General features: G+C 42.2%; 3 protein-coding genes across 4 annotated transcripts; all 3 read right to left on the bottom strand.

Annotated features, from left to right (window-relative positions):
• Window positions 1–201: 201 nt before the first annotated feature.
• On the bottom strand, window positions 202–9176 carry hspa14 (heat shock protein family A (Hsp70) member 14). Of its 2 annotated transcripts, none has more exons than XM_086270043.1 (14): window positions 9049–9176; window positions 7185–7265; window positions 5800–5882; window positions 5237–5285; window positions 4532–4637; window positions 3700–3793; window positions 3518–3622; window positions 2597–2779; window positions 2301–2456; window positions 1931–2033; window positions 1622–1837; window positions 1272–1436; window positions 473–540; window positions 202–362 (listed from the first exon to the last, which is right to left on the bottom strand). In XM_086270043.1, the coding sequence occupies exons 1-14, from the start codon at window positions 9103–9105 to the stop codon at window positions 284–286; spliced, it is 1545 nt and encodes a 514-aa protein (XP_086126169.1). In that variant the 5' UTR covers window positions 9106–9176; the 3' UTR covers window positions 202–283. The 2 variants fall into 2 exon arrangements, with proteins under 2 accessions (XP_086126169.1, XP_086126168.1); XM_086270042.1 differs by having other exon boundaries at window positions 2597–2758; window positions 9049–9158.
• Window positions 9177–12191: 3015 nt separating this feature from the next.
• On the bottom strand, window positions 12192–14835 carry LOC147310685 (beta-2-microglobulin-like). Its single transcript, XM_086270045.1, has 4 exons — window positions 14608–14835; window positions 13956–14228; window positions 13341–13377; window positions 12192–13105 (listed from the first exon to the last, which is right to left on the bottom strand). Exons 1-3 carry the CDS (start codon window positions 14675–14677, stop codon window positions 13364–13366), a joined length of 357 nt encoding a protein of 118 aa, XP_086126171.1. The 5' UTR covers window positions 14678–14835; the 3' UTR covers window positions 12192–13105; window positions 13341–13363.
• Window positions 14836–18047: 3212 nt separating this feature from the next.
• Window positions 18048–20168, bottom strand: b2m (beta-2-microglobulin). Its single transcript, XM_086270044.1, has 3 exons — window positions 20016–20168; window positions 18660–18935; window positions 18048–18481 (listed from the first exon to the last, which is right to left on the bottom strand). Exons 1-3 carry the CDS (start codon window positions 20077–20079, stop codon window positions 18468–18470), a joined length of 354 nt encoding a protein of 117 aa, XP_086126170.1. The 5' UTR covers window positions 20080–20168; the 3' UTR covers window positions 18048–18467.
• Between the last annotated feature and the right edge of the window lie 3513 nt (window positions 20169–23681).

Below are 23681 nucleotides of genomic sequence, written 5' to 3'. Positions count from 1 at the left end.
TTACACTTTGTACAACTTGGATACATCGACTTGCAATTTTCATTATGAACCATACAGGTACATACTCTCTATAGATGATCATAACTGACATAAGTATTCAGTCTTAGCTGTGCTTACAAATGTTTGCTGTTAAACTACAGCAGAGAACAAACGTGACGACAAACGTGCTGCAGTCCGTTTGAACAAAGAGTCAGAAACACGCACGTTTAATACGTTTATTGGGTAAAAAACAGAAAATAACATCGCACTGAGACCATGCTTCGTTTGTTTTTTGGAAAACACGTCACGATGCAGCTGCTATGGTGACGACCTCTGACCTTCCAGTGCCCTGTTCTACACAGGAAAGATGAATGGAGCCATCGCTGCAACATAAAGAAGAAACATATACATGTTTGCAACAACATCATCATCATCATCATCATCATCATCATCATCATCACGTGACTCTTGATGTTACCCAGGAAGGAAATACCTTTTCATGGTCACCACAGTGTCAATGCTGTGACTCTCCTCTGTGGGCTGCAGGTCTCTAAAAACAATCTGTGACACAGACACAAACATAAGCAGGAACCTGACAGTGATTCTAATAATAATGATGATTTTCTCTGGCTTATCCATCCTGGATCACAGGGGCAGCAGCCTAAGCAGAGAAACCAGACCTCTCCCCCGAGGCGATCTGAGGAATTTAGAGGCCAAGCCTAAAACTCAGGAACACCTCAGAGAAAACATTTCCCTGAAAGGGTGTATGTGGTCTGAGAGAATGCTGAGGTACTATGTGCCAAAGTAACATCCACATGGACCCAAGATTTCCCAGGAGAACATTGGCCAAATCATGAACTCTGGCTTGCTTCCCATAGTGCACCTGGTCTTGTCCAGGTAAGTGACAACACGGGGTATCTGTTCTAGGAGACACTTCACCATCAGTGCTGAGAGGAGCACGAGGCCACGGAGAGGACGAAGTCTCTGCTTAGACTTTAGTTTTTCTCTCTCTCATATCATCAGAGGAGAAACATGTTCAGATGAACCTCAGAAACTGCTGCAGGACGTCTCTGTCCAGCTCGGCAACAAGGTGCAGATGCTTAACATCAGCTTAACAAGCATGCTTTCACCTTCATGTCCTCCACTGTTGTGTTTGTGTCGCAAACAAATGACGTCACCGGACTTTTGGCCAACATGGTTCCCAGCTTGTTGTGACGTTTTTCTAAAGCAGTTCGTAAACTGTGACTTGCACCAGCAGGCAGACAGGAAGCAGGAAGTCTGTTTGTGCTTACCTTGGACAGCTTCTCCGGCTGCTCTGTGATGAATCGCTGGTAAATCTCCAAACACAGCGAGGACAGTTTTCCGTCCCCCCTGAGGATGTGATGTCTGTGGGCAGGGAGGGGTGTGCCCACAGGAAGGAGAACCATGAACATCTCAGCTCCAGACTCATCCATCTCCTCCAACACACCACAAAGGTCAGACAGAAGCCGTTAGAAATCGATTACAGTATTAACGAATGATATTATGTACAAATACATAAGTAGTGTACAAAGACTAGCTCTGCAGAGCTGAAACATTTATGTTCATGTGCATGCAACAAAGACCATGTGCAACATAAGATGTTTATCTGAGGTCTGAGTACTTTTACTAGTACGTCAATGGAAGACACATCCACTGTGACAGAGTCTTCCTCTGGGGTAAGGCCATCTCTGCCGACCAGCAGGCCCGCCTCCAGGGCTGCGCCCACAGCGATGACCTCGTCAGGAGGTGCCGCGTTGAGAAGCTCCACATCCGGAAACATTTCACGGATCATCTGCTGCAGACGAGGAATTCTGGCCGAGCCGCCGCAAAGAACCACCTGCAACACATGGCAGCGATCGAGGAGCGGCTTTTCTATTTAACACACAGCTATGCCATCACTCGTGCATCAGTAAAGACCTGCACGCCGTACCTTGCTAATGTTGTGAGGTGTAAGACCCGCCTCCTCGAGGACGGCTTTGATTGGCTGGATGCTTTTGTTGAAGAGTGAAGAGCAGAGCAGCTCAAATCGAGCTCTGAAAGAAATAACGCACAGAGGTCGTCACGAAGGACAAAACATCTCAGTTATCAGAATCCTGATAATGTGTGTTTGGAAAAGTCATTTAACAAACGACTTTTCCCTTAATTCTGCTGCTCAATTGATTTCATTTAGTTCTTATTCGTTAGCTTTATGCTTTCAAACGTTTATCTCAAATGTTTCGTTCCACGTCCAGCTTCAGCTCAGGCTCAGCCAACGATAATATTCAGATTCTTACAATCTGTGCGTCGACACAACAGCTCACCTCGAGACGCTGCACTCGAAGTCGATACCATCATGAAGGGAGTCAACGAAGCAGTTGGCTGAACCCAGCGAGGACAGGGAGTGCTTAGCCATCTCTGCACCATTCATCAGCTTCAACATAGCCCGAGGATTAGAGCTCACATCGTGCTTAAACGTGCTGTACAACACACACACACAAACACACACACAGTGAGGACAGCTACACGGACTCAAACATACAGAAAAATCTTTAAGATGTTCGTCTGTTGCTTTGGTCCTTCTCAGTAAATCGTTCAGACTCTGATGTTCGGTTGGTACCGTTTGAATTCTGAGGCGAGGTGCTGCGCTAAGGCCTGAGTGAAAGCCTCTCCTCCGATGCTGTGGTCAGTGTGAGCGCTGCGACACAGGAACATTCCTCCATTGACCTGCAGCACTGTCACGCTCAGGGACGTCCCACCGAGCTTGTAGACGAGGACGTGACTGTGGAGACAGGACGCATCGCTAAAGGACAAGAAGATGGAAAATTCATTCAAACGGTGACTGCTCTGTCTGCTGGTAGCTGACGCACGCACTACTTCTGCTGGCTGTGGGTGGGGTTCTGGGGGGTTTCCACTTGGCCGTAGTACCCGGTAGTTTTTTCGTTTCGAGGTTCCCAGCAATCAGAGCCGATCTAAAAATGTGACATCAGCAGACAGCCTACCACCGATTGGCTAGTCAGTGGCGTCACTGAGTAATGAAAGCGTCTCCTTCATGAGACCACGCCTAACGTGTCCTCCGCTGTTTGTTGTGTTTGCATACAAATGACATCACTGGACTTTGGACTGGGTTGCTATAACGACCCCTGGACATCGTGGTACTGATACCTACTCGAGTGGAGTCGAGCAGGTATCAGTGGAAGAGGTCGAGCAGAACTCCCACAAGGATTTTAGATGCTCCAGCTTTTTAAACATGTTGTTGGATAAAGTTTTTTCCAAACAACATTCACATCTGCGCCGTAAGTCGGATCAGCAGGAGCGTCGATCCCTGCTCGCCAACACAGCTTACAAAGGACCCCAAGCTGTGAGGAGCCCAAACTAATGTTAGGCTGATTCTACCAGTTGGATCAGGTGGTAGAAGTAACGGCAGTCCCATCCTCCTTAGATTCAGGAGAGTTCATGTAGGCTCGGGTACACGCCGACCACGTCAGTTTGAAACCAGTGACCATAATGAAATCTGAGGTGTTCCTTTCCTAAAACACACCTCTTCCCTGACGGCGACTCCTGTCCGATGTCATAGGCCAGCAAAGCAGCAGCAGGCTCGTGGATTAGCCTCAGGACATTGAACCCTGCAGCTTCAGCCGCGTTCCTGAAGGAAACAGAGGTGACGATTAAAAACTGAAACAGATGCATATTTTCAAAGTGACATAAAAAAGATGCACCTACCTAAGAGCACGCTTCTGAGCATGTGCAAACTCTGAGGGAACAGTAATGACAGCGTCACTTACATCCGAGCCTCCCAGAGCCGACTGAGCCGTTTCTGTGGAAACAGCCATAATCAGTCGGGTGATTACTTTACAGAAAACTGAATACCCACAATTCATTTCTGAGGCTTTACGTATCAGGACATTACAAAATCTCATCCTTCTGAAGTGAAACAAGCCCACATGACAAACACCAGGACATTATTACAGCACTGCTCAGTCCACTTTCAGTCACTGTGTAATAGCCGTGCATCGTTCTGTTGCATGACGCGGTTCAGCTGTTGGACAGATGCTCTCACACTTTAACACGCCCAGGACATGCAAACTTAACTGATGTCGGTCGATTAGAGAGTTTTCAAAAGTATCAGATGTCCAATGAGGACGATTTGATGGTGGGAAATTTCTGACACATTATCAGGACCACACGCTGTGAGAAGCTGACAATGTTGCCCCAGAAATAATATGTCAAAATATATAAACTAAGACTTTGCCAACAGCAGGGGTGGGGAACCCCAAGCCTCCAGGGCCGGTGTCCTGCAGGTTTTAGATGTCCTTGATCCAACACAGCTGATCTAAATGGCTAAATGACCTCCTCAACATATCCTGAAGTTCTCCAGAGGCCTGGTAATGAACTAATCAGGTGTGCTGAGCTCTGAAACCTGCAGGACACTGGCCCTCGAGGCTGCAGAAAGCTTGGAGGACCATCACTGAAGACCACATGAAAAATAATAAATCTACCAGCAACTTTGGCTCCTTGGAAATAATGACGAACATTTTCACACTAACAGATTTACCTTTCATTTTCTGGAAGATGAGCTTTGCGACATCTTCTGGAGCAACATACTTTGGCTGCTGTCCTGATGTGATCTCATAAAAAGGTTTGTTTTCTCTGCTGACAACCTAAACACACAAAACATCCTCAGACTCCAAAAACCAAACTGTGTTTTTGTGCCGTCATCACAGATCGTTCTAGAGAAACTCTCTCACAGACCATAAACTGGCATTTTCAGGAAGTTTAAATCTCAGCATGTGTGCCGCTGAAGGCAGCTTCTAAAAAACGAATAATGATAATATAATGCTATAATGCTTCTCAGTGTAAGTAATGCCAGTGTGTAGTTAGGATTATGTGTAAAATGTAAATAAGAAAACAAACTGCAGTTATCTGTAAATCCCTGCAGAACAATTCACTCATTATCTACTGAATCCAACATCAGAGGGATCCTGTCAATACGAGTCAGTAAATGGAGCTGTGATCTAAGGATGTAGTCAGGAGGGAGAAGTGTGACACAGGGCTGTTTAACATTAATGGATCATCAGCTTTAAATCAAACAAGACCTGAGGCAACGTTTTAAAATTGTGAGCACAGAAGAAGTGTTGAAAATGAGACGAGCTGGCTCAGCACCGCCTCCTGCCATCTGTAAAACACCAGGATCCAAACTGTGTGGATCTCCTGGCGTTTGGTCTGCAGGCTCTTTCAGAGGGTTGTTGGTGAAACCTACCTGACATTTGGTCTCCGTTCTGTGCCTTTGTATCTCTGGGTCATCAAAGCTTTTCAATCAGAGAGAAAGAAACAACACACACACAGTTATGAGTTGCTGTCCACAGGATGTCGAGGATAATAAATAATAACAACACTCGTTCCTTCCTCACTCAGGCTACAACTATCACAGCATGAGTACAAATGTTGTCATTTCTGTCTCAAAAACATCGTTTCCTTTCTACTGGAGCTCACTGAGCAACTGCTACATGGATCAAAGCCATCCTCTCATATGTAACAGCTGATGGTCTGTCTCAGGTGTCTGACTGGATGTAGCAGCGAGTACAGGAGCCTCCATGTTCCTGCCACAGTGTTACTGTTTTTCCCAGAGGAGAAACCAGACTGATGTCCACGTGTGATGATACAATCAATCTGAACAAGCATCATCATCATCATCATCATCATCATCATTATTTTCTATGTTAGAGCTGCATAATCTTGCTTTTTTTCCTTTGAGTTATTAATAATTACAATAATATGATGTAGGTTTCACATTTGCAAACAAAACATCGTCAGCTGTGTCACCTTCTCCCGAGCACTTGTTTCACTTTGATGACTGTGCTGGCAGCATTGCGGACCCGTCCCTGTTTTGCTGCTATACCTACAATCTGCAGAAGAGGTCAGAGGTTAAAAGGCTGCTGCAGTAGATATCTCACAGGTGCAGGAAGCAGCCGTCAGTAATGTAAGAATAATTCTGCACCTCAATGCAAAAAATCATCTTCTCCAAGTTCCAAAACCCAAAAAGCAAACAGCAGACGTGTCTGTGAAGGTTCTCAGTCATCCAGGTCATCGTAGTCTGAGGAGCTTGCAAAGAAAAGCGTCTGGACTTCTTTAAGTTGCTTGAAGACGTTTCACCTCTCATCCGAGAAGCTTCTTCAGTTTGAGGGTCAGATGGTGGAGAGTCCCAGATATAAACTCAGTGGGAGTTTCCCCCCCACAGAGGGACAAAAGGACCCCTGATGATCCTCTAATCACATGAGCCAAGGTGTGTAAAGGGTGTGGGTCACAATCAGCCAGGGTTTTGGGTGAGCTCATTGTGAAACCTGGCCCCACCCTATCATGTGATTTCCTGAGGTCAGATGGCCCAGGATGTGATTGGGCCCAATTAGGATAGCCGCATGTTTTGAGTGCTTCCTTTACATGTGTGTTCCTTCTTTTTCCCTTCAGGCTTAGAGGGAACATTTGAGGGAGTGGTTATCCTAATTGGGCTTTTATAAAATCAGCAAAGATGCACAGAAAAGAAGATCAGACACCAGCGAGGGAGGATAAGAAGGACAGACGCAAAGGTGAAACGTCTTCAAGCAACTTGAAGTCCAGATGCTTTTGTTTCTAAGCTCCTCAGACCAAACAGCAGACAGATCTATGCTAGACAGATCTATGCTAGACAGATCTATGCTAGACAGATCTATGCTAGACAGATCTATGCTAGACACTATAAGGTGATATGACAAGACCATGACCACAGAAACATGTGACCTGTGATAACAGAGGAACTTCTCAGTTACTTTTAACACTGCAAATATTTTAGCAATATGTTTCATTGATTGGTCATCAACATTTCTTCTATACAGACATTGTGCAAAGCCAATATGATGCTTAGGGAATTTAAAATAGAAAGTAGCTCGTCCACAGAAGGACTGGTAGCTCCCCTTACGATAAGGGTTCAGATCGCGCGAACAGGTGTGAAATGTGTGTGTTTAGTTTGTTTGCTTGTTTTAATCAATTTTAAATCCTGCTTTTTATTTGCTTTTGTTTCTAATGTCTCTGTAAAGCACTTTGAATCACCTTGTTGCTGAATTGTGCTATACAAATAAATTTGCCTTGCCTTGCCTTGCCTTGCCTTAGTGCTAACAGGAAAGACTGAGTGCATGGGTCAGGCACAAACCCAAAAAGTGAAGCCAAAGTCGTACCTGTTCAGTGTCTCTGTAGCCCACCACAGTTGGCGTTACTCTGTCTCCTGCATCGTTAGCCACCACATCAGCCCGTCCATCCTAAACAACACGCAGCATACATTCAGAAACACTTAAATATATACTTTGCTCAAAACTCTTGGATATTCAGATGCATCAGCAGCTGATTTCCAGGCTCACTTATCCACATATATTTCATGTATGAATCCAAGCTGCAGATCTTTGTGAAAAAGCAGAGAAGACTTCAGTCCCCGTAGGGCTCCTTAAGGAGTTCAGCTTGGCCCAAGGAACCTTGACTACATGCCATAAGACTGTTGTTTGACTGGAGTGGAAAGACATCACTGTCCTAAACTGGTTTACTGTTGAATTACTTGAAAAACCTCAAATTAACATGCAGCACAAATGTGAACTGAGCCTTAATAATCAGAGTCACGAAAGGTTTTGTGTAATCGTGAAATGAAAGGAGACAAGAGGCTGTTCAGCCTCCTTAAAGTAATATCTAATTAAGGTTTGTGGTACTTAGTTTGTATCGTCTACATGTGCCATTACAGGAAGGCAGCAATGACGCAGCTGCAAAAAGCCTGGTAGACTCCAACGTTTTCATTTTTTTGCTTTCAAGTTTCCTAAAATGTGAAACTTCTAAAACTTGCTTGGATTTAAGACCCAACATGCTGAAAGGCTGCAGTGGCCTGGGTGCAGTTTCTGTGTTCCTTTGTGCACTTTGTAACAAGTTAAGGCTGTTGTATAAAAAAGGGTAGTTGGGTAGTTTTTACAGTAACAAGCATGCAGGCCAAGCGTCAGCCTGTCAGCGCCTTTAGTCTGAATCGTGGACAAAGTAATCTTTAATGACTTTAAAAAGCAAAGGCTGGGAGCACAAGTCTGATTTACACTGCACAGTATTCACTCGTCTGCCTTTACACACATGTGAACTTGAGTGACGCTGCATTGTTAATCTTTCTAAAGTTTAATATGATGTTTGCAGCTGTGACAGTTTCAACCAGGGATGTACGCGACTACTCGCCGTCAGCAGTGATGTCACTAGTCCAGAAGTACTCGTCATGTAATTTAATTCCTTTACATTTATTGATACCCAAATGTTGTGTCCTAAATGTTATGCTGCCACCAGATGGCGCATCGTTGTTGAGAAATGCCATGAATCTGTTCATCTCATCTTTTTGTTCACACTATTATTTCTGGTTCTTTAAAAAAGCAAAAACTTAGATTGCAGATACAAGCGGCGAAAAGTTGGTTTTGTGTGAGTGTGGAGGGGCTCTCCCTGAGCGATGGAGGTCAGTCATTCAGGGGCTCAGAGGACAGCCTCTCCATCCACTGACACAGCTGTGTGACTTTATGTACACAAAAGCTGAAATATGAACATTATAAACTCCACTAATATTTAGTTCATGTTTCCTTAGCAAGCATATTTGACCCTTTTTCTTGGAAGTTCACTTAAATCACTTGGACCCTGCAGTCCACACTATAAGGTTGGGGGCGGGGCTTCGGGAAGGCCATCCAGGAGTTTAAGGTCATCTCTAAATCATGTTGGGGTGGAGCTGGACTCTAAAGGTGGTGTCAGAGGTGGATGTTGTCCAAGTACAATACTGGACACTCAGTTTTCTCATGTGTTTGGCATCGATGTCCTATCGGAGCACCAAACTGTGTCCCAGTTTAAAATGCTTAGTTATTAATCTGAGATGAAGAATCTGGATGCAATCCTCTCTCCTTATTTTACCCACTGAACTAACTGAAACAATTCATTGACTTATATTCACTCTGCCAGCAGCTTATCGAGCACCGCGTCCTTCAGGACATGTAAATGTTCACATCAAAGACGACATGCGAGGTTTCATGAAGCGATACTCACCTTAAATATCGCCACACAAGCGGATGTATAACCGAAATGAACCCCAATCGCCGACATGCTGCCAGCCCTCAGCCCAAAAGACCGACAAACATGGATCCGGTTCTCCTCACCTTTGAACCGGAAGAATTTCTTCTTGGAGTAGTTCAAAACAAAAGCATGTATTTTTTCTGAAGTATTGATGTTTGTTTGTTTTTTTACTCTAATATCATTGTTTGTATTCATGATTTGTTTTGCAGATATCTTTGTGGCTGTATGATTGTAGTTGCCAACTAACCAGTCATATCTTTGAAGAAACGGCGACAAACGACCGTTTCCGTTTGATGTCCGTGAAACTGAAACAAATCAAATGTACATGGCTGACACGCTTTGATTCTCCTTTTGCACTAATTCTTTTATTACCGGTATTTGTAAACATATTTCAGACTATAACTAAGTACGTGTGTCAATGTCTGGTAGTGACTAAGTCATTACGCTGGGAAGCATCCAAAATAGACTGAAGGTGGCTGGGGGCGGAGCCTGATGCATAAAGAATTATGTCTGTTAAAAAAGGACACTGTTGTTAAGATAATACAAAGCATTTATGTACAAAGTAAATAAACCTCTCTGTCATCCTATTTATAAGGTTATGTGTCGTGCTTGACTGAGCAACAGTGACATCAGTCTGCATGTCCTGAGGAATAACTTTATAAACTGGGCCCTACTGACCGAGGTCATGAATATCACCTGTTGTTTACAGCTGAACAGCGGCTGCTGAGGTAAAGATATGAGACGATGTGGACAGATTATGTGAACACTTAAAGTTCTAGACTATCAGCACCAGTAGTTTAACTGAGAACATCGTCCCAATTTCATCCAAATTTGCACCCAAAAGAGAGACTGACAGACTGTGGACAGTCTCTGCGACGTCATGAACGGACTGTAGCTGAATCAGGAAACACAGACGAGAGGAAATGGTAATTACAAGCTATGATGATTGCCTTTAAGTAATGGGACTACATACTTACGTTTATGTAATATGAGCCCAGCACTTAGATGTATGCATTGAACTGAACCTCAGTCTCGAATTTTTAGAACTTTTTGGATTTCTTTTACAGAGCTTAAAAATAGCTCGATCAAATAGCTTGGGACAAATACTCGTGTACATGTAGTACAGCTTTAAAAAAGGGCTGTGTCCAGTCTGTAGTGCCTCTTCTGAAGCATCTGTGTAATGATGGGCTTAAAACACTGAAAGTTGTGGAGCTGAGAAGCATTTTAGCTTCCTGGGAGAAGAGTGTGAAGCCTGGCTGGATGATCCAGGACAAAGAGCCACCAAAGGAAGTGGTCTGATTATCAGCTACATTGATTGTCCTTATTGTACTTCAGACTCCTTATTAAACTTATTAAATGATCGCCGAACAACTTAAAAAACCTTAAATTACCTGATAATCACGAAGTAAAAGTAAACATAAAAATGTCTGAACATTTCTGATTCCCATCCTACAATTACACCCGTTACTGCAGCTCTGCCATACTACACAGTATGTTTTTGTTATTGGGGAAATTAGAAATTCCCCTGGAATAAGAGCTGCTGCTGTGTGATAGCTAACAGTTCATATTAAGTTGATAGAAGTAACAGTAAACATACAATAAATCACATCAGAGCGCTTTTAAAACCTCGGGCATTCATTACTGCAGTAACACCGTTCACTAAAACTATGAAGCAGAGTCCTGCTGTGGGTTTGTGCAGCAAATGCAGCAGGAAATAATCCCACGCAGGGCTCTGCTACGACGCTTCACACTCATAAATTAGATTTAATATCATTTAGACACAGTAATTTAATTGTATATATATGTAAACTTACACAATAAGTAAGGATATTTTTGTTTGGTCAGCTCTTTGTTATAATAACGCTGACTGGCAGTAAACCTCGTGGCACCAATCATTCAGAAATAAAGAGCTATATTTGTGGTTAGCAGAGCTGAGTATGCAGGTTGTGCCCAGTAAAAACTTTATAATAATCCCTGTATTATATTATTATAAACTTTATATATAAAATATTCTCTGCCAGTGGCAAACAGCTTATTATGTTATTGATTGTTTGGAGTTTTCTGTAGCTCAGGCCAGACCCTGCAGTCCCCTCACACTGATGTGCTGGTGTCCATCTGTCCTGCAACCTGAACACATGGAGCAACGTCGTGTTTACTGAAGAGTCCAGACTCCGCCTACCTGCAGGTGGATCATGAGGTCACAGGTGGAGAGGAGATGCACAGTGCTCTGCTGCTTTTGGTGGAGGCAGTGGGGTGGGTGGAAACACGAGGTCCGTCAGTAAGAACAGCTGTTTCTATTCTTGTAGTTAAATCATATAAAGAACTTTGGTGCCTATCAAAAAGTTTAATGCACCTCGATTGTTTTGGTGAATTTGTCTGAATTTAGATCCAAACGTGTCATTTCCAGATTCCTCTGTGGAGATGTTACACGGTCTCCTTTTTACACCAAAAAGTCAATAAAGCGTGAAAACATACGTTACCCCAAATATACTAAATGATCCGTGAATACACCGAAGCATCAGACTTTCATGCACTTCTTGGAATTCTCCTGGATTCTCCAGTGAATTGAGAATTAAATACAAACCGTTTAGTGGTGAGAAACAACGACCTTTCTCATGTACGGAAGAATTCAAGCTTCAAACATACACAATGTATCACCTGCAGGGCCACAACCCCACACAGGAAGTCGGACTTGGCTCTCTGATGTTAAAAAGTCCTGACTATGAGTGTGACCCAGCAAGCATGCAGAGTGTAGTCGATGCAGGTGAGGGGACTCGCTCAGTCCGAACTCATCCAGCTGCCTTCCCTGCTAAACCATTAAGAAGAAAAATGAGCAGCCATGCATGAACCCACCAGCTCCACCTGTTAACAGTACGTGGAATCACTCTCACCCCATTTTCTCACTCATTGATTTCTCATTTATACAGTGAAAAAACTTATATTTTGATTCATCTTTGCTTACGAATAAATATTAGCAGATTATGAGGTTGGATATTAGGACCTTAAACCTCTCTTAGCTGTGACGTGGAGGCGGCGAGAGGAGGACTTCTTCTACGCCAGGTCACATGACACAGTTTAACATCACTATTATAATAACTCGCTGTGCACAGCTGGACTTCCAATGTGAATTAAACCAATATAGTTTTATTTTGCATAAAATATGCCAGAACAAACAGGAACCGTCTGGTTAACTTCATAAACTTGTAATGTTACAAACAAACCAAGCAAACGGTCACGTTTGGAGTCATTTCAACACAAAGCATGTTTTAGTAAAATAAACATTTTCAAATTGGATACATAGATTACCTTATTACAACATTAATATGAAAGTCTTTAGTCTGTATAGATTTACCTTAAAAATCAGAGCAATGCAAACACTTCAGTTTCACCACCACCACAAAGTCGATACTCAGATCACCACAAGATTCCTAAAGGAATATTTATCTGAAGAGAAATCCATAACTAATCAAATCCTCAAAACTTCTGCACGTTTCCACGGACGACCACACCCACGGACACCACCTGGATGTGTGTTTCCTACAGCTAGTAGGAAACACACATCCAGACCTTTCACAGCAGATGCCAAAACTCATCATTCGAGATAACTTCAAATCAGGTGCTTCACACGTTCTGGATGTGTTAAAGGCAAAGTGTAGTTATGGGTTGTTCTGTCTTCCAGCTGTTTTAAGAGAATAAGGCACAGAAAATACATTTGGTTTGGCCTCAGGGAACATTTCAGCTACGTGACTGGAGTAAGCTGGGCACGTTTCAAACATGACGCCTGCTGTCGATGTTGATACTTTGTGTTCACTTTTGACAGCAGACACAAAATTGAGTGGTTTAACGCACGCTGCTGTGGCGCTGTGTGTCACAGAAACGAATGAAGCTGAAGGATGGCTGCTGTCTGAGCCCGTGGAAGTGCAGTGTTTTCATTTTGTGAAGCTCAAACGGTTGCATAATCAAATCCATTACTTTAGACATTTTCAAGATTCCAGAAATATTCCAATCTTCTCCATCCTGCTGAGCAGACCTGTGGGGACCACAAACATAATACAAACATTGTCTATCACTCAGTGCTTTGTGGGTCAGCTGCAGCGGATTCAGGGGAGGGTGGCTGGCACGGTTGCAAACACACTGCTATGATTTGACTGTAGCTTCCCTGCTGTCAGACACAGCTCTGCAGCTGAGACACAAGCCACACTCCTCCACCACAACAATGTAATGTCATTATATTGAAGTATGAATACTGATGAGCACATACATACCTGGAGCTGGACACGTGTAGAACTTACATATCTGCCTCTGAAACGAGACATTCAAAACATGTTTATGCTAGCTGTGATCTGGCCGGTTACTCCCCGCCTGTTACAAACACCAACAATTTCAACTTAAAACTTCAATAAGGTCTTTAAAGCAGGCAAGTGTTGACTGATGAACATGATGCATTTGTAAAAACATTTCAGCGTCTCTGAAAATATAAAATGTGTTTTTACAAGAGGACAACATCTGAGACTACAAATTTGTTCTTATTGGCTTGTTTGTTAATGAGCGTTTGAATGACTACGTGTTTCTTTTCATGATGCTTTTAATATGAATGAGTGATGAATGGAGTATTAGGAACTTGCACAATGTTCTATGTTCTGTAATTGTTCTGTTTCTGAACCGTTTTTTATTCCATAGTTTTGTTTATTGTAAACAATGTTAGTCAATGTAATAAAATACATGATCTGAAATAAGAAATAAATATATAAATATAGATGATATGTGTGTACAAAACTAAAATACAGAACTAAGAAGATTTAGCAAAATATTTTCTAACCTCACGTACTGTGACCTGTGAAACAACACGTACACACAGACACAGTGAAAAACACTCATACCCCAAATATATGTGTTCTTTTTCCCCCCATGAGTTACTCTGCAGGTGAACACATCCTCCTTGGTTGGGGTGAAAGGCACATGCTTGGTCATGTGGTAGTGCCAGTTCTCTTCAAAGGCCAGGTCGGTCTGCTGAGAGCCTGGCATCTCTTTGTCATTCCTGAGCAGCTCGATGGTGATTTCAGGAGGATGGAATCCACTGACATGGCAGATGAGGGTGTTGGCGGTCCCGTAGTGTCCGGGGGAGCGGGTGTACACCTGAACCTTGGGTGAAACTGGCAAACACAAAAACAGTCACTCACTTACAGATGAAATAAAGACAATAATTTAATCCAGATGATAAATATTCATTTAGATTCCACCAACTTATTAAATATAAACACGGCAATTATCTGCGTCACAGTGTGTCACGCACAACAGCCAAACAAGGAAGTACTCGTAGTACTCGTAAAACGTTACAGCGCCTTTAAGTACAAGTTATCAGTCGTTTAATACTGTAAGTACTGTAAGTATGTTACTGTTTGCCATTTCCCAGAGATTCCACTTTACTACCTTTAAAGCCGTTTTGCTTTCACTGGGCCCGAGCGCCTTCCGCCTGATAACATCGGGCCATTTCGGAAACACAAACATGTTCAGTTACCGGAGATCACTTACTGTTCTTGACTGCCGAAAGACCTGTGAGTCCCAGCAGAAGGACGACGGCGAGACACACAAACGTCTTCATTGTTTCACATACAGACCGACTCGATATATCGCTGTTGGAGATTCGCTCGACAGAGAGAAGACAACAGTGCGTCACGATCCACAACGAAAGTGAAACCGTTCACATCGGGAGTGTTAGCTAACAGACACCGGGACGTCCAGGCAGTGCTAATGCTAACTAACAAAAAGGGGGTCTGTAACCCCGCCCACCAAAACCATGGCGCCCCGTTTCTAAAAAACACAAGCAGCACAAACTCGTGACAAGACGACACGTGCCTATAATTCTACCAATAGGAAACTCCAAACGTCATGTTGCTAGGCGGAATTTACTCCGACATGTTGTTGTTCACTGTCGTTTGAGCAAATAAGCCGCCATGTTTGAGATGGCTGCCGGTGTTGTGCCAAAAACAAATGTTTCCGTGTATTTTTTATGTGTAATATCTTTACGTATGTTGGTAAACAGACTTCGGTGAACAGCGTTTACAAAGAGGTTTTATATAGAATTAAAAAATTATCAGTTTTTCAAGTATCTTTACAACTCTGTGTTGTTATACTTACATTATAACCAATCCGGTCCTTTATCCCCACTTAAAATATTTTTACTGAACTATTGTAATATTTGCTGCCATTTCTTCTGTCCTCTTGGCCAACTTACTCTTACAAAAGACATTTTCAATGTTAATGAGATTTTTTAACTGCATAAATAAAGGTTATATAAAAGTCACTGCCAAAAACTGATTGCGCCTTCTAGCTTGTTACACGAATGTTGTTTGTGGCTCAGTGTGACTTTGTGTCCTCCATGAGGGAAGCATTTGACATATGTTTCACAATTTAATATAACAAGTTACTTATAGCAGTTTAAATACGAGCAATCACTTTTTGGCACAACAGCCCGGAATTGCTGCTTTGTACTTTATTGACAGACCTTAGAAAATCCTCTCAGGTGTTTACCTTTCCAAAGAATTTCCCACACATCGTTTTGGTGTTGATAATAACTCTTGTTCTTTCTGTGATGGGAATACTGAATGACAAAACATTTATTTTACCAGTGTATACACTGTAAAGCCCCGTGGGACGATGTACACTACTGGCTTTTCCCAAAGATTCCAAACTTACGTGAATTTTCAAAAAAAAGTATTTTTGGATCTTTAAGAAAAAAAGAAACTTGAAAATGTCTTAACTGCGATCATTATTATGGGTAAATTCTTCATTCATAAATGTCGATCTCTGACAACAAGGCCGTCCTTTTTCACTTCTCACAGTGAACAGTGAAGTTTATGGACAAAAACAAGCTGTGGCTCTGCACTGAAGCTTTTAGAAAACCCCTAGGTTAGAATTGTATTTTATTTTATGTCTTTTAATTTATTAATTTATTTAATTAGTTATTATTTATTTATTTAATTTAATTACAGATAATGAAAATAATATCAACACAATTGTGGGCTGGGGGGGCAAATGAAATATTGCACATGGCAGTGGCAAATTTTGAGTGGCACTTAGTACAGTATTGCATGGAGTACGGTTTTTATTTGTTTAAATACTAATAACAGTGAAGTGACCAGTGCAGAGTGTAAAATGTACCTATGAAACTGTAGGACCGATTCTGAGTGCATCTGTGTTGTGTGTGTTTAGGTGTTGTGGTTGAAGTGTCGAATGGCTTGATGACAGACTCCTGTAACGTCTGCCAGATGGTAACAAGGAGAACAGCTGATGTGCTGGGTGGCTGTGGTCCTTGGTGATGCTGTGTGCTTTGCGGAGGCATCGCTGGAGATAAATGTCCTGAATGGCAGGAAGCCTCGTGCCAGTGATGTGCTCTGCTGCCTTCACCACCCTCTGTAGTGATTGCCGGCTGCTGGCAGAGCAGCTTCCGTACCAAACTGTAATGCAGCTCATCAGCAAGCTCTCGATCGCACACCTGTAGAAATTTGAGGTGATGTTAGCGTTCATGCCAAGCTTCCTCAGCCTCCTCAGGAAGTAGAGTCGCTGGCGAGCTTTCCTGATAGCAGTGTCTGTGTGAAGGGTTGGAAAAGGCTTTGCAATTGTTGCCATATTTTTTGTACTTGTTACATTTGTTTAATTAATTTATAAAAAGTTTATCTGGTCTTTAAGTGATGACATGATGAATCCTGCTTCCGGGCCCAACGTACTCTGCATTTAATAATAATAATAATAATGGATTGGATTTATATAGCGCTTTTCAAGGCACCCAAAGCGCTTTACAATGCCACTATTCATTCACTCTCACATTCACACACTGGTGGAGCAGCTACAGTTGTAGCCACAGCTGCCCTGGGGCAGACTGACAGAAGCGAGGCTGCCATATCACGCCATCGGCCCCTCTGGCCAACAGCAGTAGGCGGTAGGTGAAGTGTCTTGCCCAAGGACACAACAACCAGGACAGAGAGCCCGGGGATCGAACCGGCAACCTTCCGGTTACAGATACGCTTCCCTGAGCAAAGGTCGCCCCAAAACTAAGGTAAAAAAACCCCCAACAACTGGTAATTCTTTGGGGTTTTTTTTTACATTTATTAAGTCTGTTGTGTTTTTAATGTATTTTAATTCTTTGTATCTTGTTCTATTTAATCTCAACAAGCCCATAAAAACAGTCAGGGATCACTGTCGGCTTTTCTCATTTTTTATTACCGCTAATAATTTAAAGCTCAGTTTTTAAAACTTTAAAAACTATTTGGACTATATTTTCATATAGTCCAAATACCTAAACTAGCTTTTTATGATAACATACAAATCTTCTGCAGGTCCCAAAGTCAAACGAACACTGCGGCATCACTGAGAGTTACAAACTGTCTAAATTCTTTCATCTTTAATAAAATGATCAGTGTTGCTGCTTTACCAGGTGTAACAATTAAGTTTAACATCCAGGCATCCATGAAAACAGGATTTATTACATTTAGTTAGAAGTTGGCAGGAAGTTAGCTCGCTAGCTTCCACCTAAGCATGATATAGCATGTTCTGACTGAGAGGTTTCTGAAGCATTCAAACGTACAGCTCTGCTATCACTTCCAACATAAATGAAGACAGAAACTAAACAGCAGAGATGTTTGTAGGGTTACTGAAGTTGAGCTAGCTGCTATATAATGATGTGCTACGTGATCGCTAGCTACACAGCTATGTTAGCATAGCATAAACACAGTGAAGCTGGAGGATGTGAGATGTTTGTTTAGTTTTTACAGGACTACAAAGCCTCGCGCAAATGATCGTTTTCATGATTGTCTGTCAAGAGACACTTTGCAGGACTCTCAAACTCGTGGAGACCTATGCCTGATGAACACACAGCACATTTGTTTTCACAACATAAAGAAATGAATCAATATTTCTGTATAAAATGATACATTTTAGGGTTTTTGTAAAATAATAATAATAAAAACACCAGAAATTTTCAAGAATTTTTATTATTATACATGTATACACACATACATATAACCCATTATTCTATCATTTGAGAAACTCATTTAGGTATAAAACAGTTTATTGCATAATGGCCAAAGAACCCCTCACATATGGAAAAATATTACAACAGGGTGAAACAAACGAGGCTTTTGTGATTACAGCTGAGCAAATCCACTTAGTCAAAGGCAAACCAGCAAAAAGTGACACCCTAAATTTTTATAATCTCTACATCATACCAAAATAATATTGAGAAATTACTGTTACCTAATATGTTACTGATAATTATTCTGATGAGAAGAAACAAATCTGACGCTACACGGCGGACTCTGATTGTACAGGAAGGACAGATGTTGGGTAGCGGGGACAACATGACCGATGTGACACTCTTTGGTCCCCATTGGTGTTTACATGTTTGACTCTGTAAAGAGAAAATATTAAGGTTATTCATTTCATAAAAGCACAGAAAGACAATTTCATTCACCGCTGATTCATTTATAAAAGTATTAAACATGTTTAATTTTCTTTTGTATTTTTTTAAATTTGAGGTTACTACATAATGCTTATGACTATATATAGTTTTGGCTATCTTAACTCACCCCAACCAAAGGTTTTTGGTTCTTTTGTCCCATGAGTGACTTTGCAGGCGTAGTTTTCTCCTTCCTTTGGTGTAAAAGCGACGTGCTTGGTCAGATGGAAGTGCCAGTCCTGGTTGAAGACCAGGTCAGTCTGCTTGGCATCAGGAATTTCTGCCCCATCCTTCAGCAGTGTGATGGTGATGTCAGGGGGATGGAAATCACTCACGTGGCAGATCAAGACATTTTCCTCTCCATACTTTCCAGGATTACGGCTGTAAACCTGAGTCTTTGGTGCAGCTAAAGGCAAGAATGAAAGAGAAAGTAATATCCTTAATAAGGGATCAGTATTCATAAGTGGTCCAGCCTGTCTGAGGCCAATTTCGTTATGATGATTTTAGACCAGCGGTCCCCAACCTTTTTTGCGCCATGGACCGGTTTATATCTGACAATACTTTCACGGACCAGCCTTTGAGGTGATAAATACGACAAAATAAAACCAGTACCGGAACCAAAAAAGAAGGTTTATTCATAACACAATGAAAAGACCCAGGGAAACCGAGTTAACACTAAAAACGATAAAAACCTTGAAAACCATGAATTTCACACACGAGCCTCAACTCTTGCGGCCGGTACCGGTCCGCGGGCCGGGGTTGGGGACCGCTGGCTTAGACTATAAATATGAAAAGACTCGCTTGCTGAAAACAGAACTGAATTGGTGTTTGAATGACTTTCCTGTTTTTGTTTTGTGGCCCATATGTTACCTGTAAATGTATTTTTATCCCCAACACGACAAATTTATTTACCCCTGATAAAATGGGACGTGCTCACATACTGATGCTTTCACACTGAATCAGTGTGAAAGTGGATTGTCCTCAACAATATCAGCAAATACAACCAAGTAATTACTTTTGCAATGAAAGGACAGAAATAGTAAGAAGAGAAATCCTTGTATTAAAATATCCTGCAGCCAGCTGAGGGCGCTCTATGTATTTACAAGAAATCGAAACCAAATCCAAAAAGCTGGGGGGGAATTCCACTCTGTTAAAAACACCATGGACGGTTTTCTTCTTACATATTTATTGTCCAGTCAAAACGAATCGTCTCTGGACTGAAACTGTTTAGAGTCGATAAACGCAGCTTTGTTTTCCTCAAATCAAAGCACCTTATGAACCCCTCCCTGACAGCTTTGTTTTGTCTTTGTTGAAAAACGTATAAAAATATGACGTAAAACTTACAGACTAACCAAACCGTGATTAAGATTTACACAAAGGATAGAAACCGTTTGACTTGAAGTTCAGACTTTTATAAGTTCAGTAAAATGACAGGACTCAACCAACCTTCAGTATTTCAGGGAGACTTTTTGAAAAAAGTACTTACAGTATTTCCCCTCCACTGCGCAGTAAACAGCTGCGATAACAGCCAAACACAGGACGGCCTTCATGTTTTCTCTTTGTAGTCGCAGATCCTGCTGAGAGCTGTTCGTCTCTCGCGCTCGCGAAGCTGGAATAAAGTAAAAGAGTGGGGCGCGTGAGGATATGCGAGCGCTGTAAGACAGCCCACAGCCACACGGGCCAATCATTCATTTCTCTCATGCTGTTACCAGGTAGAATCCTAGTAAAGAGGTTTCGCTCACTCATGACAGGCACATGTGGAACCTCCCTGGAAACTACCTGAAGTTTTAATCTCCATAGAACTATTATTTATGATATTCTGTAATTATTGTTGTTAATAATAATAATGATCTCATGCTAAAGTATTTATAGTTCCTTCGTTTCAGATTCTGTTTTCTTTTTCTTGTCTTTATTCACTTATTTTTTGTTTTCTTAACTTTTCCCCCTCAGTTTTATTCTGGTTTGGTTTTAATTCCTTTAAATTTGTATATGACTTGTTCAGGCACATTTTGGACAGCTCAACATAATTTTGGGTGATTGTAGTGCAGAAAGTAGAGCAGGTTACCTAATCAGAAGGTTGGTGGTTTGATCCCTGGCTGCTAACCCAGGCTGGTCTCCGATCCATCAGTGTGTGAATGTTAGATAGAAAGCATTTAATCATAGGAAAAGGGTGCTCGTATAAAGTGATACATGTTGTATTAAAGGACTCTGACTGTTCATGTTGAGCAGAAAAGAGCTATATAACAACCAGGCCATTTACCATAATCAGTAAGTCTTATTTCTTTATGATTTGGTATATTTTGTGCTAGCGTCTACATTTATTCATACTTTCAAAAGACAAATAATGCATCTCCTTCATTAACATACAAACAGGGGGACTCTGAGGAAAATCTACCGGATACAAGCCATGATCACCAGATTTGATATCACAAGAGAAACAAAATAATGAATAAATCCATAATTTCGTGTTTTAATCAAACTGTTCTCACTATTAGTTTTCTGTTTGCGCTCGGTTTGGTTTCAGTTAATTTCCTGTCGCCTATTTTAGTTTTTATTGTGTGAAAAATCTTTAAGTTTAGTTTCATTTTCATGACTTCAGTGTTGTGACAGACTAGCGCTGGTTAGTTGTTGTTTTCTCCTTTCATGTCCGGGGTGGAGCATATGAGGTCATCTCCCAGCTGTCCTGGATTGCCTCCATCAGATTGGCCTTCTTAAGACAGTTTGTGCAGCAGATTATACATCTGTGGTAACAAATAAAAAATGTGTTTTTTGACAGTTTCTTTTTAACATTAGTATGCTGATAATAGGTTTGATACACTCTTCATTAAAAGGATCCGAGCATTAACCTCAGGGTGTGAAGGGTTAACTCAGAGGGACAGGCAGAGCTGAGTGTAGCCCGGTAACAACTGTAAGGTAGGCAGGAGTTTTCTCACACAGGACTGGAGGTCAAAGAGCATTTCCATGTGGAAGGACCACGAGGAGAACAAATCGGGGAGTGCTGAGTCTAAACCACAGCATCTTCCCATCAATAGTCACAAATATTTCCTGCTTTCAATTGTCTAATATATACTTTTAATCATGAATTGTGCTTAACTTAACATAGAGAAGTCCACAGCTGTGCAATTCAAAGCTTTAACTACCAGATAATAAAATATGTGATCTGCAAGACTGTCTCCAGAACTTCTCTCAGTATAAAAAACCCACCACAACATAACAATCAGTGTCATCGATTTATGCTAAATTTTAGTAAATATTTGCACCAGCACTCATGGACAGGTGACAAAGACAAATTTGACCAAAGTAAAAACTCTTTGGCTCCTTTTCGAAAGGAGCCAGCTGAGGTGGTTCGGGCATCTGACCAGGATGCCTCCTGGGCGCCTCCTGGGTGAGGTGTTCCGGGCATGTCCCACCGGGAGGAGGCCCCGGGGCAGACCCAGGACACGCTGGAGAGATTAAATCTCTCGGCTGGCCTGGGAACGCCTTGGTGTTCCCCCGGATAAGCTGGAGGAGGTGGCTGGGGAGAGGGAGGTCTGGGCCTCTCTGCTTAGGCTGCTGCCCCCGCAACCTGGCCTCGGATAAAGCGGATGAAGATGGATGGATGATTGATTGATGGATGAAAACTCTTTGGCTTAAGATTTGCTTTAATGTGAACAATAACATGCTGGAAATCCCAAAAAGATGATTGAGTTCATCTGACTGTAACATTTCCAGTGGGAGCAATGTTTCTTCTCATATGATGTTACATCTCTCTTCACTCCAGTCATTGAAACAGTGCAAGTAGTTCATGACAGATTACAGGATGAACCCAACCTCAGCAACAGGACTTGTCCCTGCGAGTGGGGAAAAATAAAGGAGGGTCCAATTGCAGGCACTCGTGGAGGTGCGAAGGAGGTTTATTGTAAGACAAAACACAAGCTGAAAACAGCGAACAGACTAAAGATAACCTGAACTGGGAAAACGAAACTACTGAGCATGAAGGAGGGTGAACAGCGGCCTATGACGGCTGAAGCACGACCAGACAGACCAGCGACTACAACATAAGAAGACACGACTTAAATACACACAGAAGAACACGGGGAGATTACACACAGGTGGGGGACACAGCTGGAAGTAACTGACGAGACAAGGGAGGCAAAACTGAATACACTCACATGAGACACGGACTTTCACAATAAAACAGGAAACAAGAAACCATTACACAAAGACACAGACTAGACACGGAACTGAACCTACACTAAACATGAGACACAACCAAAGAACTAATCCCTAAACACCAATAAACAGAAACATAGAATCCTAATAATAATCAACAAAGCACAAGAGGATCAGAAAACAATCCATAATGTAAAAATAAACAAAAACCTAAGAACTCAAGAGTTGGCAGTTCATCTTGTAATCGGAAGGTTGCCGGTTCGAGCCCCAGCTTGGACAGTCTCGGTCGTTGTGTCGTTGGGCGAGACACTTTACCCTACTGCCTACTGGTGATGGTCAGAGGGGCCGATGGTGCGATATGGCAGCCTCGCTTCTGTCAGTCTGCCCCAGGGCAGCTGTGGCTACAGCTGTAGCTGCCTCCACCAGTGTGTGAATGTGAGAGTGAATGAATAGTGGCATTGTAAAGCGCTTTGAGGGTCTCGAAAAGCGCTATATAAATGCAATCCATTATTATTATTAAAATGCTGGGTCAAAATGACCCAGAACCATGACAGGACTACTCTCAGCACCGGCCTACTGTGTCTGCCCACCAGCTCAAGATAGAAAATCCAAGACAGCAAAGAACAAGCCATCACACCTCGGTGAAAGGAAAAAGAAAGGTTCAGTCTTTTGTCATGAGCAACACTCTGTGTCCCCCGTCTCTTCTCCCCCAAACAGCAAGAAAGTGTTGGGATAACCAAACCAATCCAAGTTCAAGGTTCAGTGTTACACCCCGGCCTAGGCAACCGGGGTGCAACACGAAAAATAAAAATAAGGAAAATAAAAATAAGGTAAAAACACACGAGAAAAAACTAATACGGGTTTCCACAAAAATCATCCCAAAACGAAAGTATCGACCACTATTTTCTTTAAAGCAAAATATGATATTTATTTATATCACAACACCAGGCGCCAAACTATTTACAACGGGGGGGAAGAAGATCGCAACCATGACACACTG

Source organism: Aulonocara sp. 'chitande type north' Nkhata Bay, linkage group LG17 (assembly GCF_057382095.1).
Source record: "Aulonocara sp. 'chitande type north' Nkhata Bay isolate Kocher_YH1m ecotype deep benthic linkage group LG17, A_spYH_male_GT1.1, whole genome shotgun sequence".
NCBI lineage: Eukaryota > Metazoa > Chordata > Actinopteri > Cichliformes > Cichlidae > Aulonocara > Aulonocara sp. 'chitande type north' Nkhata Bay.
The sequence above is the reverse complement of the archived record's forward strand: the minus strand, read 5'-3'. Positions and strand labels throughout refer to the sequence as shown.

Bases quoted from the DNA above. Each gene is read 5' to 3' on its own strand.
- hspa14 (XM_086270043.1), bottom strand. From the start codon at position 9,105: ATGTCGGCGATTGGGGTTCATTTCGGTTATACATCCGCTTGTGTGGCG. The intron at 5,286-5,799 runs GTGACACAGCTG...CTGATTGAAAAG, and splicing joins AAACAAGTGCTCGGGAGAAG to CTTTGATGACCCAGAGATAC. The intron at 2,034-2,300 runs GTGAGCTGTTGT...TATTTCTTTCAG, and splicing joins TTCGAGTGCAGCGTCTCGAG to AGCTCGATTTGAGCTGCTCT.
- LOC147310685 (XM_086270045.1), bottom strand. From the start codon at position 14,677: ATGAAGACGTTTGTGTGTCTCGCCGTCGTCCTTCTGCTGGGACTCACA. The intron at 14,229-14,607 runs GTAAGTGATCTC...TGTGTTTGCCAG, and splicing joins TCTTTCGGCAGTCAAGAACA to TTTCACCCAAGGTTCAGGTG.
- b2m (XM_086270044.1), bottom strand. From the start codon at position 20,079: ATGAAGGCCGTCCTGTGTTTGGCTGTTATCGCAGCTGTTTACTGCGCA. The intron at 18,936-20,015 runs GTAAGTACTTTT...TCTTGCCTTTAG, and splicing joins CGCAGTGGAGGGGAAATACT to CTGCACCAAAGACTCAGGTT.